The sequence below is a fragment of the Rhinolophus sinicus genome, linkage group LG02 (genome assembly GCF_036562045.2).
Source record: "Rhinolophus sinicus isolate RSC01 linkage group LG02, ASM3656204v1, whole genome shotgun sequence".
Lineage (NCBI taxonomy): Eukaryota > Metazoa > Chordata > Mammalia > Chiroptera > Rhinolophidae > Rhinolophus > Rhinolophus sinicus.
This window is the reverse complement of record NC_133752.1, coordinates 45,431,261-45,443,353: the sequence shown is the minus strand read 5'-3', so window position 1 is coordinate 45,443,353 and position 12,093 is coordinate 45,431,261. Positions and strand designations below refer to the sequence as shown.

Genomic DNA, 12,093 nt, shown 5'->3' with positions numbered 1-12,093 from the left:
AACCGCAATTACTTTTGCACCATCCTAATACAATATATAGATTTGCACCATACCTGGCCAAAGTGTATAACCACTTATAACCACTCTTCCAATCTCAGAGAGCTAGAAAAAGTTGCTTGTTTTTTTCATGAATAATTATTTCCCCTATTAAAAAAAACAAATTACCAAAACAAAACACATAGGCTATGCTGTCCCAGCAAACCCAGATGCATTCCCCACTCCAGAGAGGAAGAATCAGGCTCAATTCTCTAGAAATCAGAAAAACACGAACAATCTTAATGGCTCTCATCTGTGAAAGAAGACAGATATGTGGTACCAACTAAGTTCTATTCTCATCCCCCTGCACCCCACACACCATGCTACTGCCCACTCCACCACCACTAAATGAATTCATTGCTGGAAGACGAGAATGAATATCATAGTTGGTATTGATTTGGATCCTAAATTCTCCATTACTCTGGACTTCAACTGCGTACTTAAGCTAAGCTAGAGATGTCATATACGGTATTTAAGTAATTTCTGTCTACCTGTATAATAGGGGAAAGCATTAGGCAAATTGTTATAGATTATAAACGACTATATAAACAGGCTACTTATTTGAAACAAATCTATTTGAAAATCATAGTACTTTCACAATATATTGTCATTTCAACATCATGACTCTTGCTTCTAGAACATAAAGGACATAAAGTGCATTAAGAACCTAGTGTGTCTGGCTCATAAAGTATAGTGATAGATCTTTTATTTCACAGATTAGAAAACAGAAGCTCACAGATTAAAATTATATCCACGATCAAGAAATCATAAGTCATACAGCCAGGCTCTCTGTCCACAAACCCACCAAGCTTACCGAGGAAAACTAAATGACATGTTAATCATTTGCTTTCTCAAATTATTTGGATTCTCAAATTGTTTGGTTATGCACACGGTATAACATTAAAAATAGTCTGACAATTCTTTTAAATATTAAACATAAACCTAATATATGATTCAGACGTTTCAGTTCCAGTTGAGCCAAATGAAAGTATGTGTCTATGTATCTGTACAGACATGTATACAAATGTCCATAGCACCTTACTTGTAACAGGCAAAACCTGTGCAGTTCACTGTATGTCAACAAAGCGATTTACATAAAAATTCATGCACGTACTTGACATTCATTAGTATTTCTTTCTCAGTTGTTTTTCGAGCAAGTAGAAAGCCACTCTTCACTTTTACTCGATAGCAGATGTTATGAAAACTTAACACAGCTCCTTCAGCAAATGACTTCAGGTCATTGGACGGCTTCCCGGAGAGGCCACTGGTGTTTCTTTGTGACATTGGGATAGAAACTTGGTCATTACTGGAAGACATCCTGAGAGTTTCTGCCTTTCTGCAGAGGGAAAAGCAACAGTAAGCTGATAATCCAGATAAATGAGATTATAAACACTAGGTACCCTTAAAACAAGTCCATTTTGGTATAAACTTCCAGTTATAAAATAAGTCCTGGGGATGTTATGCTCATCACAGTAAGTAGCGTTAATAGTGTATTATATATTTCAAAGTTGCTGAGAGTAGATCTTAAAATTTCTCATGGTAAGAGAAAAACTAGTAACTATGGTGATGGAATTTAACTAGACTTATTGTGGTGATCATTTCACAATATATACAAATATTGAATCACTATGTTTACACCTGAAACTAATGATACATGTCAATTGTGTCTCAAAAAATAATGAAAAGAACAGAAATCCAAATTTTAAAAAAAGAATATAAAATACCTGATTAATCAATTTTACATTGACTACATGTTAACTAAAAATATTTTTGATATGTTGTGCTCAATAAGATATATTAACTTTTTAAAAACTCCATTTTAAACTGCACTAAAATAACTCCAGTTCCAGTGGACAGTCCCCATCACTGTGTTAGGAACAACCTTGTAACCCATATTAAGGAGGCAGACACAATTCTCAACACATAAACTTCAATTAAGTGTCAATGAAATATCTAACAACTAAATAGGGAGAGTTTGAAAATTATATAAAATTCATGAAGCAGGAGAAACCTAAGTGGGAGTTATAAACCTGGCGAGTGTGAAAAGCATATTATACTATGATCCAAGATCGGGACAGACTACATGGTCACCATCACCTCCTGTTTTTGGTTTTGGTTATTTTTTTATTTTTGGTTTTATGACATAGTTGTTACAAAAGGGAGCTTAGCCAGGCAGTCAGGAACAAGAGAAACTTCTCTGAATGTATAGCTCCAGGCTTATATCACTGATTGTTACGCTCCTTCAATCAGCTAAGAAGATAAACTCCAAAATTATTTGGGATGACACAATCATTTCCTTAATGGATGAACATATTTAAATCCAGGAAGATTTAGAATTAAGTGTAAAAATGTTTCAGAAAATCAAACCAATAGTTAAGCAGCTAAAGAATTTGAAACAAAAACTTGAGTACTAAATTTATAAATGAAGTTTAAAGGTTTCATTATGGCAGTAACAAAAAGCCCCTTTAAAAGATTTTATTAGAGTAGGAAATTAGGCAGAAGGCAAATTCAATAGCTTGTGAATAGATTTGAAATGTGAAACTTCGGGGAATCTAGTTTTGTTGTGTGTGTTTTTTGTTTTGGTTTGGGTTTTTTTAGTTTTTACTTTTTTTTTTTTTTTTTGAAACCTAGTTTTTATTTTTAAAAATCAAAGTAATCTATGAAGAACTTTTTCTCTGGCTATGATAGAGCAGCTGTTCCAAACCAATCACCCTCCTAAGAATAACTATAAAAGTAGATAAAATATAAGAAGCAACAGTTTGAAGAATTCTCTCTGATGAGACCAACAAAAGCACCCAGGACTTAAGGAGCCAAAAGCCTGGAAAGGAGGAAATAACACAGAGGGAAACCCAGCATTCTGTGCCCTTTCCTATCCAGGCAAACTATACACCCAGAACAAAACTCAGAAAGAACACAGGTAGAAAGAAACTGCTAGAGGCTAAAAACAGCTGAGGAAATATTTCAGCAGTCTCTCAGGGCAAGGGAGAGAAAATTTGAAGTTGCAAGCCTACCAAAGAGGAGGGGTCCTAGAAACCCAAGCTTCTGAGATCCCAGAAGGGCTATGCCCTGGCAATATGGGCAGCCCAGAAACAGACCAGCCTCTACTGAATCAGAGCGATCTGCTCATACTTTATTTGTCAACTAGGAGTTAAATCCACTGTCAAAAAAATATATAATCATCCAAATTTTCAATCAACATTAATATGGAGTTTCAGAAAATAGGACCTAATGTTCCAAAAACAAGAAAAGAGAAATAGACCCACAGGCAATACAGACTGAAGTCATCAGACATTGACATTAAAATAACTGCATAATATACTATTTAAGAAAAGAAATGAAAAGGTAGACTATTTCCAAAAAACCAGAATCTACATATTTTCGAAAAAGCAATAGATGAGTTTAACAGCAGTTTAGATACTGATACTCAAAGAGAATTAGTAGTAGACTAGTATGTAGAAAACATCCAGGTTGAAGCATGGGTGAAAATTATCACTTGGAAAATAAAAAGAAATCCAGACTGAAAACAATGAAAACTATATTTAAAAAGCCTAAGAAGCATATGGGACGTGATGAAAAAGGTACTGTCATACACATGTAACTGAAGATTAAGAGTGGGGAAAACAATGGAGCAGAATCAATATTTGAAGAACTACTGGCCAAGCATTTTCCAAAACTGATGCCACAGAATGAGGAAGTTCTAGGAACCCCAAAGCAGAATAAATACAGGAAAACCCCACCTGTGTTCAAAGGCTCAGCAGCAATGTGGTAAGTTTTAGATGTCTGAGACATCCCAGGGAGGTATAGCTTTGGTTAAAAACTGAGTAGACTCTCATGGATGACCAACGACCACACCCTCTTGGGTCTTCATCATACAATACTGTGTTGCTCCTTAATTTTTTTAAAAATGCTACAAACCCACATTTAATTGAGCATCCAAGTGTGAACTGTTTTCCAACAGGCATCGATGGATTTACACTGTCACATACAATTTTGAAGGTTACTATGTTGTTGGCTTCAGGGAATTTCAAAATCCATATAGACCTTTGTCCTTCACCTTCCCAGCTCCCTGAGCTTCTCTCCTCTAATGATCTTGCCCTCCCCACTACCACAGCCACGCAGGCTCCCACCTTGGCACTGTAAATAAAGACCTCTTTTCACCCACCCACCCTTCCTTTTTACACCATCTTTCATCCATGTCCTAACTTTCCAGCCCACTCCCTCTACATATCAGGGGCCAACTCTTCTAGGCCTCCTTTTGCTACCGAAGGTTAACCCTCTACTTATGCATTGCTTCTCATTCCCTCCTGCCTCCTCAAGGATGTCTCCCCAATCATTGCCACCACCTCTCACTTTTTCTCCCCTGCATCAATTTTTTCCTTTTCTACTGATTATAAATATTCTGTAATTCTTCTCCCTAGTCCCTCTTTCCTTCCCTTATTATGATGTTATAAGCCCCAAAGGTATGACCCCTTTGAGTCATACTTTTTTCTCAAAAAAGAAATAAATAAAATAAAAGCCCTACAGCCACTGCCTAGTGCCCTCTAATTCGTCTCCCTCAAATTCATTCTGAACCCACTCCAGTCAGGTTTCACCCCACCCCACTCTCATATCAAAGATACTCTTGACAAAATTAGGCAACTACCAAAGTGATGTATCCAATGAACAATTTTTTTTATTAAAATATAATTCACAAACTATAAAATCCACCCTTTTAAAGTGTGAACAATTACATGGTTTTAATGTATTAATGATCATTTCTTCGTCCTCTCTGAGGCAAACTACCAGCAACACTGACAAGAGTTGAAAATCCCCTCCTAGAAATGTTTGATTCACTTTGATTAAGGACACGATCAGGAAGCTCTGCTTGGAACATGTGTTTTTCAGACATCCAAGCGGAGATGAAGCACAGGTTTGGATGTTCTCCAGTTCACAGGAGAGGTCCTAGGGACACCCACAATTGTGTTAAGGCCCTGAAACTGGACACAGTCAGAAGGGGAGTGACTTGAATACACCACTGTGGCAGAACAGTTATATTCAGCTGAAGGCATCCGACTTCCTGAAATCACTTATCTGCCTAAAAGCAGACTGGGCCATAAGTTTTTGTTTCTTCTGGGAGGTCTTTTTCTTCTGTGCAACCTCCTCTTCTGGTTTAGGAACAATCTGCTCTTTTTCAGTGAGGACCATCTCAGTGTGTCAAGTGGCTAATCTGCCCGTGAGCTCTGTAAACTCTGCGCTGCATCTTGGGAGCTTTGTTCACCTGGATGTGTAATGACCAGAGAGTCTACATCTAAAACCTTACTTTCAGCATTACTCTCTGCATTTTTAAGCATGTACAATAAAAATTCTACACTGTTTTTGGGCCACCGACCCTGTGTTGAACCCCACTATTCACAATAGCCAAGACATGGAAACAACTGAAATGCCCATCAGTCGAAGACTGGATCAAGAAACTGTGGTACATTTATAAAATGGGGTATTATGCAGCCATAAAGAAGAATGAAATCTTACCATTTCCAACAATATGGATGGACCCAGAGAACATTATGCTAAGTGAAATAAGTCAGACGGAGAAAGACAAATACCATCTCACTTATACGTGGAATCTAAAGAATAGAATAAATGAACAAACTAATCAGAAACAGTCTCAGAGATATAGAGGAAAGACTGAAGGTTGATAGATGGGAGGGAGGTTGGGATAAGGGGGAAGGTGAGGGGATTAGAAAGCACAGTCGGTAACCACAAGATTGCCACAGGGATATGAATGACAGTTTGGGGAATATAATCAATAATATTGTAAAGATTTTGTAGGGTATCCGATGGACACTTGTCTTATTAGGGAGGCCACTTCATGGATGGTGTAGATGCCTGATCACTGCGCTGTACATCTGAAGCTGAAAAATAATGAATGCCAACTATAACTATAACTATAACTATAACTATAACTATATATATATATATATATATATATATATATATATATATATATATATATATATATATATATATATATGGAGTACAGCATAAAGAATAGAGACAGTGGAAACGTAACGGCTGTATGCGACATCAGAGGGGTAGTCGATTGGGGGAGGGTGGTTATCACTTTGTGAGGGGTATGTCTAACTATTACATTCTTTTGTACACCTGAAACTAATACTAATTTAAAAAGTAAGTTGGTGCAAAATTCAAGTTTTCTCTTTCTACTAAATAAGATAAAAAGTTTGTTAGACTATTGATCTACTGATATTATGAGAAAGTTTTCTGCCTGAAAAGCAAAGATTATATGTGCCATCAAAATAATTTTCTGTTTTATATTGTCTCAATCAGGTTCTTGGTTATTCAAAAAAACTAAATCTAAAAATTAAGCTTTGCTAATAGTTTCTAAATTTCTGTATTTTAGAACTGCTAGAGTTCATGTGCCTTCCTCGATATCAGCTATAGGCCAATATAAGGAAGCTTAGCCTGATGTTTTCCCCTAACTGGCAGGGAATTCTAATGGTTCTAGCTATTAGAACTGATAAAGAGGCTCAGATTCTAAAGAAGGCCAGAATTTGTTTAAGTATTGTTAACAACCCAGACAGGAAAACAAGGAATAAAGGAACAGTGAGACCAGAGGATGAGACCAGAGACAGGCCAGACTTTTGGCCACAGTTATAGACAATCCAGGGCTGAGGCCACCTCAAGGCACCCCAAACGCCCCAGAAAAGAAAATGCCACATAAAGGATCCTGCTTTGGATGTGGAAGCCCAGACCACTGGAATAAAAAGTGTCCCAATTCTCCAAAGCAGCCATGCCCACTGTGCAAACAAAACGGCAATGAGGGAGGGATTGCCCCGTTCTAGAGGGAACAGGGACCAACTCCTTCCCCACAAATGGCTGTGATTGACTAATGGGCCTAAAGTTCCCAGCAGCTCCCAAGCTATTCTCATCACAGGGGTGAAACTCCAGGTGACCCTGATGTGGCAGGTAAACCTTTTAATTTCCTAATTGATATAGAAGCCATTTATTCTGTCTCAACTGCTCACTTTGGACCTTTTACCTCTGAAAACTGCTCGGTTGTAAAAAATAAAGCAAGCTCCCAGATTTGGGCTCATTTTACTCACCCTGTTCCTTATCACTGGTCTATACCTTAGAGGAAATGTAAAATAAACAAATTAAACTTAAAAAAGGAAACTTAAATTCTGGAAAAGTTTTATCAAAAGACCTCGAAGCCCTGGCTCCAACTGCTGCCCATTGCTTTAAATTCTAACCTCAATTCTGTTATCTCCTATGTTGTTAGCTTGGGAAACTTTCAGCAGGCACTTAGGAAATATGGAGAACCAGCATCTCCCCCAGGCCCACCCATCTACACATTGCAGCCCTGGAAAGCCAGGGGCCTAAAACAAACCAGTTTCTTCCTACAAAAAAGGAACGCTTTGCAATTTTTCCAAGCACCCCAACGGTTGCTGGGCTTCAGAGAGTCAGTGACTGGGTTCACTTCCTTGAGTTAACTTATTTCATTTAAGTCTCCACAGGTCTCCCCCAGAAGGAAGACTGTCATTCCTGGTCCTGTAAGACAACTGAAGACCTTAAACTCTTCAAACAAAACTGCTGGTGCTGCTCATTATTGCTTTATATTTTTTCTCTGCGGGACTAGGTCTTATCTTGCCTTCCAGGTACTTGCATAGACACCTATACCTTCGTCTACTTGGCTCCAGAGATCAACATAGCCCCCAATAATCAGTCCCTAACCATTCCTTTGAAAACCCGCTGAAAAGGGGTAAGGGAGGCTATGCTTATATTTAGAAGAAGACTGTTGTTTCTATGTTAATCAGCCTGACAGAGATGCTGCCCAAAAGTTAAAAGATAAAGCTTCCAGGATCCGCCAACAATTAAGTGAATCTTGGGGATCTTGGTCCAAGATTTGGAGTTGGGCATCCTGGCTTCTTCCCCTTGTGGGGACATTGCTAACGATCATTTTAACCCTTGTTTTTAAACCCTGCATCTAAATTTTTAAACGAAATTTATTTCTTCCCTCCTATAAGCCATCAAACTTACAAATAACACTTCAACAGGGCCCTGGGCCAATTTCAGCAGTAGAAGCTAATCCAAAAATCCTGCTCTCACGTATAGACCAAATAGGATGGGAATTTCATAGTTCACCAACAGTCTCATAAATATCAGGGGAGAATGATACTCCAAAACAATAGTCAATCAGGAAATCTTTAAATTTCCTTGTGCAAGTTGTGTTAGGTAATAGACTTCTCTTGACTATATCCTAGCTGGACAACTATGTAGGGTTTGCCCTGTTGTTAATACTTCATTTTGAACTTGGAAAAAACCCACTTTCTATGAGGTGTTTTGTTTTTCTAATTTTATTGGGGAATATTGGGGAATAGTGTGCTTCTCCAGGGCCCATCCACTCCAAGTCGTTGTCCTTCAATCTAGTTGTGGAGGGCATAGCTCAGTTCCAAGTCCAGTCGTCACTTTCAACCTTTAGTTGAAGGGGGCGCAGACCACCATCCCATGCGGGAATTGAAGGCAGCTCTTTGTCTTCAATCTAGTTGTGGAGGGCGCAGCTCACTGGCCCATGTGGAAATCGAACCAGTGACTTCAGCGTTAGGAGCACGGCACCCCAGCCACCTGAGCCACCAGGCCGCTCCCCACCCCAGATTTAAACAACCAGTAGTATACTACTAACTTTCAATGCTACAATTCTTTCAATATTTTATCTCTATAAATGAGCTAACTATGTAGCTTAAAAATTAGATATCCACCTTCTAACAGTCTCCCACTGAGGTAGAATACTTGCTTCAAAAAACTACGGGGTGGGAGAAATATCATGAGAAGGGGAGGTGACTGCTATTGGATAATTAAAGGAGAGAATGATGAAAATGTGACGGTCGCACAAACTGTACACTTTAAATGGTAATTTGTAGCACCTGTGAATTATATATCATGAAGCTGTTAAAAAAATACCTATGAGGCCAAAGACATCTAGACACTTTATCAATTATTGGTTCACATCCTGGAGTAAACTGGGAACTGATTTTTTTTAAAGGATTCACGTTAGTTTCCTGCAGACCTACATATCTTATATGCTATATGCTAAAATGGCTTATATGCTAAATGGCCATCTAGGTTCATTAGTTTTTACTAACAGATCTCAACCCTAACCTACAACCCAAGTAAGCAACACAGAATAAAACTTCCCACTTGATATACTCTTCAACTCTTGCCAAACTTCTATTACTTCTTGACAGATAGAAATAGAGAGTGTTTGAAGAATATGAGGTTCACCGATCCCACTAGAAAATCTAGATTTATCCCCAAAGGAGGCCCGAGCCATTAAACAGCAGCATGTGTGTGACCACAGGGTCTTAGCAAACAACACGTGTTTTTCATAACACTTACAGTAAGGAAAGTTACAGCTACAGCAAGCAGTCCTAGGAAATGCACCATTGCACGTACTGTCTATCATGGGCACACGGGATGCTCTCCCACTGCCATGGTTCAGTCTCCTCTACATCCTTCTGTAACACAAGACATTTCCCTCAGAGGTAAATGCCAGGGAAAGCCTCTCTAAGGAGCTGGTGTGTTTCTCCCCTTTATCCTCATTGAACTGTGTAAGTCATAGCTCCCTTTTTATTATGGCCAGAGGATGCAACTTCAATTTGCACAGAGTCCTCTGGTCGGTCCATGTTCATTCCAATGTGCTCACACAGTAACTCTACTCTGGGTGGCACTTTATTTTCCATTAGTAATACTTATGCTCACCTCAACTGCTTCATGGATGCTTAATAAAATTAATGCAGAAATAGATTCTAGATACAAGTGTATTTTAAGACCATCTTGATGCAAAAGAATGTGTTCCCTAAGGGAGTTCTTGCTGAATGCTGAAGTGACCCAAAGTTTGCTACCCTGAGCAGCCTTTTTGGGATATTGATTTTAAGCTGTTTCTTAAGAAGGACTCAGAAAGAATTTTGACCCTTCACCTTAACTACCCCGGGACTGGGATAGAAAAAACCTGCTTCAGGAAGGAGATCTTAGGATGCTAGCCTCAGCCTAATTTGAATTAAATATGGTAATAAGAGGGCTTCAGCAGGGGCCTGTTAGCTAGATACCCAGTGTCCCAGAGTTTCTGAGTAGCCTAGCAAGGATTTGCCTGCCAAGTGTGTTCTGCTCCTCAACTACCTGTAAATCCCCCATTCTCACTCCTGAAATCTAAGACCCTGTCCCCACCCCTTCTCCTTTGTCCCAAAATGTCATAAACCCAATGCTGCCTCACTGTCTTTGGATTTTCATGCTTATGTGAATTCCCCATGCACATGTATTAAAATTTTGATTTTCTCCTGTTAATCTGTCTCTATTAACGTATTAGCCAGGCTAGAAGAACTTAGAAGGTGGGAGGAAAAGTGTTAATTTTTTTTTAGCCCCCAAAATGCCCAGGGTCTGGAGCAAAGATGGCCAATAAACATTTGTTACTATGATTGTACTGTTTTTTTCTGATAGCGCAATGAGCCTCAATATTTTCACCATTAGGCAAGAAAATAAAACTAGGCAACATTGCAAGTATATTCTTTACCTGTTTGCTAGATTTGCAATCTAACCTTTTGGTCTTCTATTTTTCTGTGTTGTTCTAACTTCTCTAATAATCTAGAAACTATCCACAGAAAAATTACAAAAGGGAGCTCAAGAACTCTTCAGCAAACCATCCAAAGTTGTGGACAAACTTTATGTCCTGAGGATAAGAAAAAGAATAAATATATTGGTTAATGCCTTTTAAAGTATTAACACTAATGTTAACAAACTTTTCTCCCACCTTGCAGTAACTTCCATGCTCACTAAGTTTTCATCCATCCAGTATCAGCTCTAGTTTCACACATTTGGAGAAAAGCTAGAGTTTGACCAAAGGGCCCTTAACACACACTAGCACACACTGAAACAGTTGCACCAAAGCATCGTTTTCTGAAAAAGCAGTCTGCATTTTCAGTTTGCATTTCATATTCACTTTCAAATGAAACTGGGAGGCACTAATTAAACCCTAGTCATCTCAGCTGAACAGTTTTCTATATTCTACCAAAAGTACACGCAATTCCCACCGACCTTTCAAGCGACACACATCTCAAATAGCATTTACTCACTTGGCAATTCAAGGGCTGATGTCAGGGTCCGTGCGCTGAGAGGCAGAGCACTAATAATCGTTTACATAAACGCTGAGATGAGTCCGCCAGACCTTCCGAACATTCCCTAAGCAGCTCCTACTTCGCAATGACATCAAGCACCTGTACTGTGCTTTCTAAATCGTGCAGCTTTTCCAAAATCTTCCCGGTTCCTTCCTGCGTCTCCCCAGTCTTTGTTGGACCGACCAGGACTCCCTCTCCCCTCCTGCGCTCAAGGGACTGGGTGCTTAACCACCGGTTTAAGACTCAGCGGGCGCGCGGCAAAGCAGAGCCGGAGGGCGACCTTCCCGGACTGTCACCCACAGCCCCGCGGGCAGCCCTCCTCGCGAGCCCAACTCTTACAGGCGCGGCGCACAGCCTGGGAAGGCGTCGTCCTGGGGTCGGGGTCGGGGTCAGGAGCGGCGGACTGCGAGCCCCGGCGGCGAGAGGCGAGCGCAGGCAGCGCGGATGCGGGCTTCACATCCGACACCTGCGGCTGCGGGCGGGGAGGCGCAGGGCGAAGTCCCCCCCACACGCCCGGGCTCTCTGAGGATCCGTGCTGGTCAGAGGGCGAAAGGCGTGGCGCCTCCTGCCTCGCTGCGTGTATCGTCAGGGCGGAGCCCACGACCCTTGTAGCGCTGGTACCAAGTTCCGCACCGCACCTGGCAGCCACCTGCCCGCTGGCAGGGGAAACGAAGACGACTCTCCCCGAGCACACAAGAACAGTCCCAAAACTTCTTCTCCAGGGCTCTTCCGAGATGGACAGTTTGCTATAAGCCATGGTCATCACAGGACGCTACCCCTGCTGATCAATACCTCGTCTGGCCTTGACGGATTTGGTCACTAACGGTGCCCTGCGCCCCTAAGCACCGGGGGACGCTGACGCCTTGGTTTTTTCAATTTAGAACGTTGCCCACCG

The 12,093-nt window shown here is 40.4% G+C and overlaps 1 protein-coding gene across 2 annotated transcripts in view; it reads right to left on the bottom strand.

Annotated features, from left to right (window-relative positions):
* The window catches only part of LOC109439125 (broad substrate specificity ATP-binding cassette transporter ABCG2), a 43,981-nt gene extending 32,231 nt beyond the window's left edge, over window positions 1-11,750 (bottom strand). The window contains exons 1-2 of one of the 2 annotated variants that reach the window (XM_074323709.1): window positions 11,157-11,750; window positions 1,151-1,372 (exon numbers count right to left, since the gene is read on the bottom strand). In XM_074323709.1, the coding sequence (XP_074179810.1) occupies window positions 1,151-1,353 (203 nt within the window). In that variant the 5' untranslated portion in view covers window positions 1,354-1,372; window positions 11,157-11,750. The remainder of the gene's footprint in view (window positions 1-1,150; window positions 1,373-11,156) is intronic. The other variant, XM_074323715.1, reaches the window with a different exon arrangement.
* Window positions 11,751-12,093: the final 343 nt, after the last annotated feature.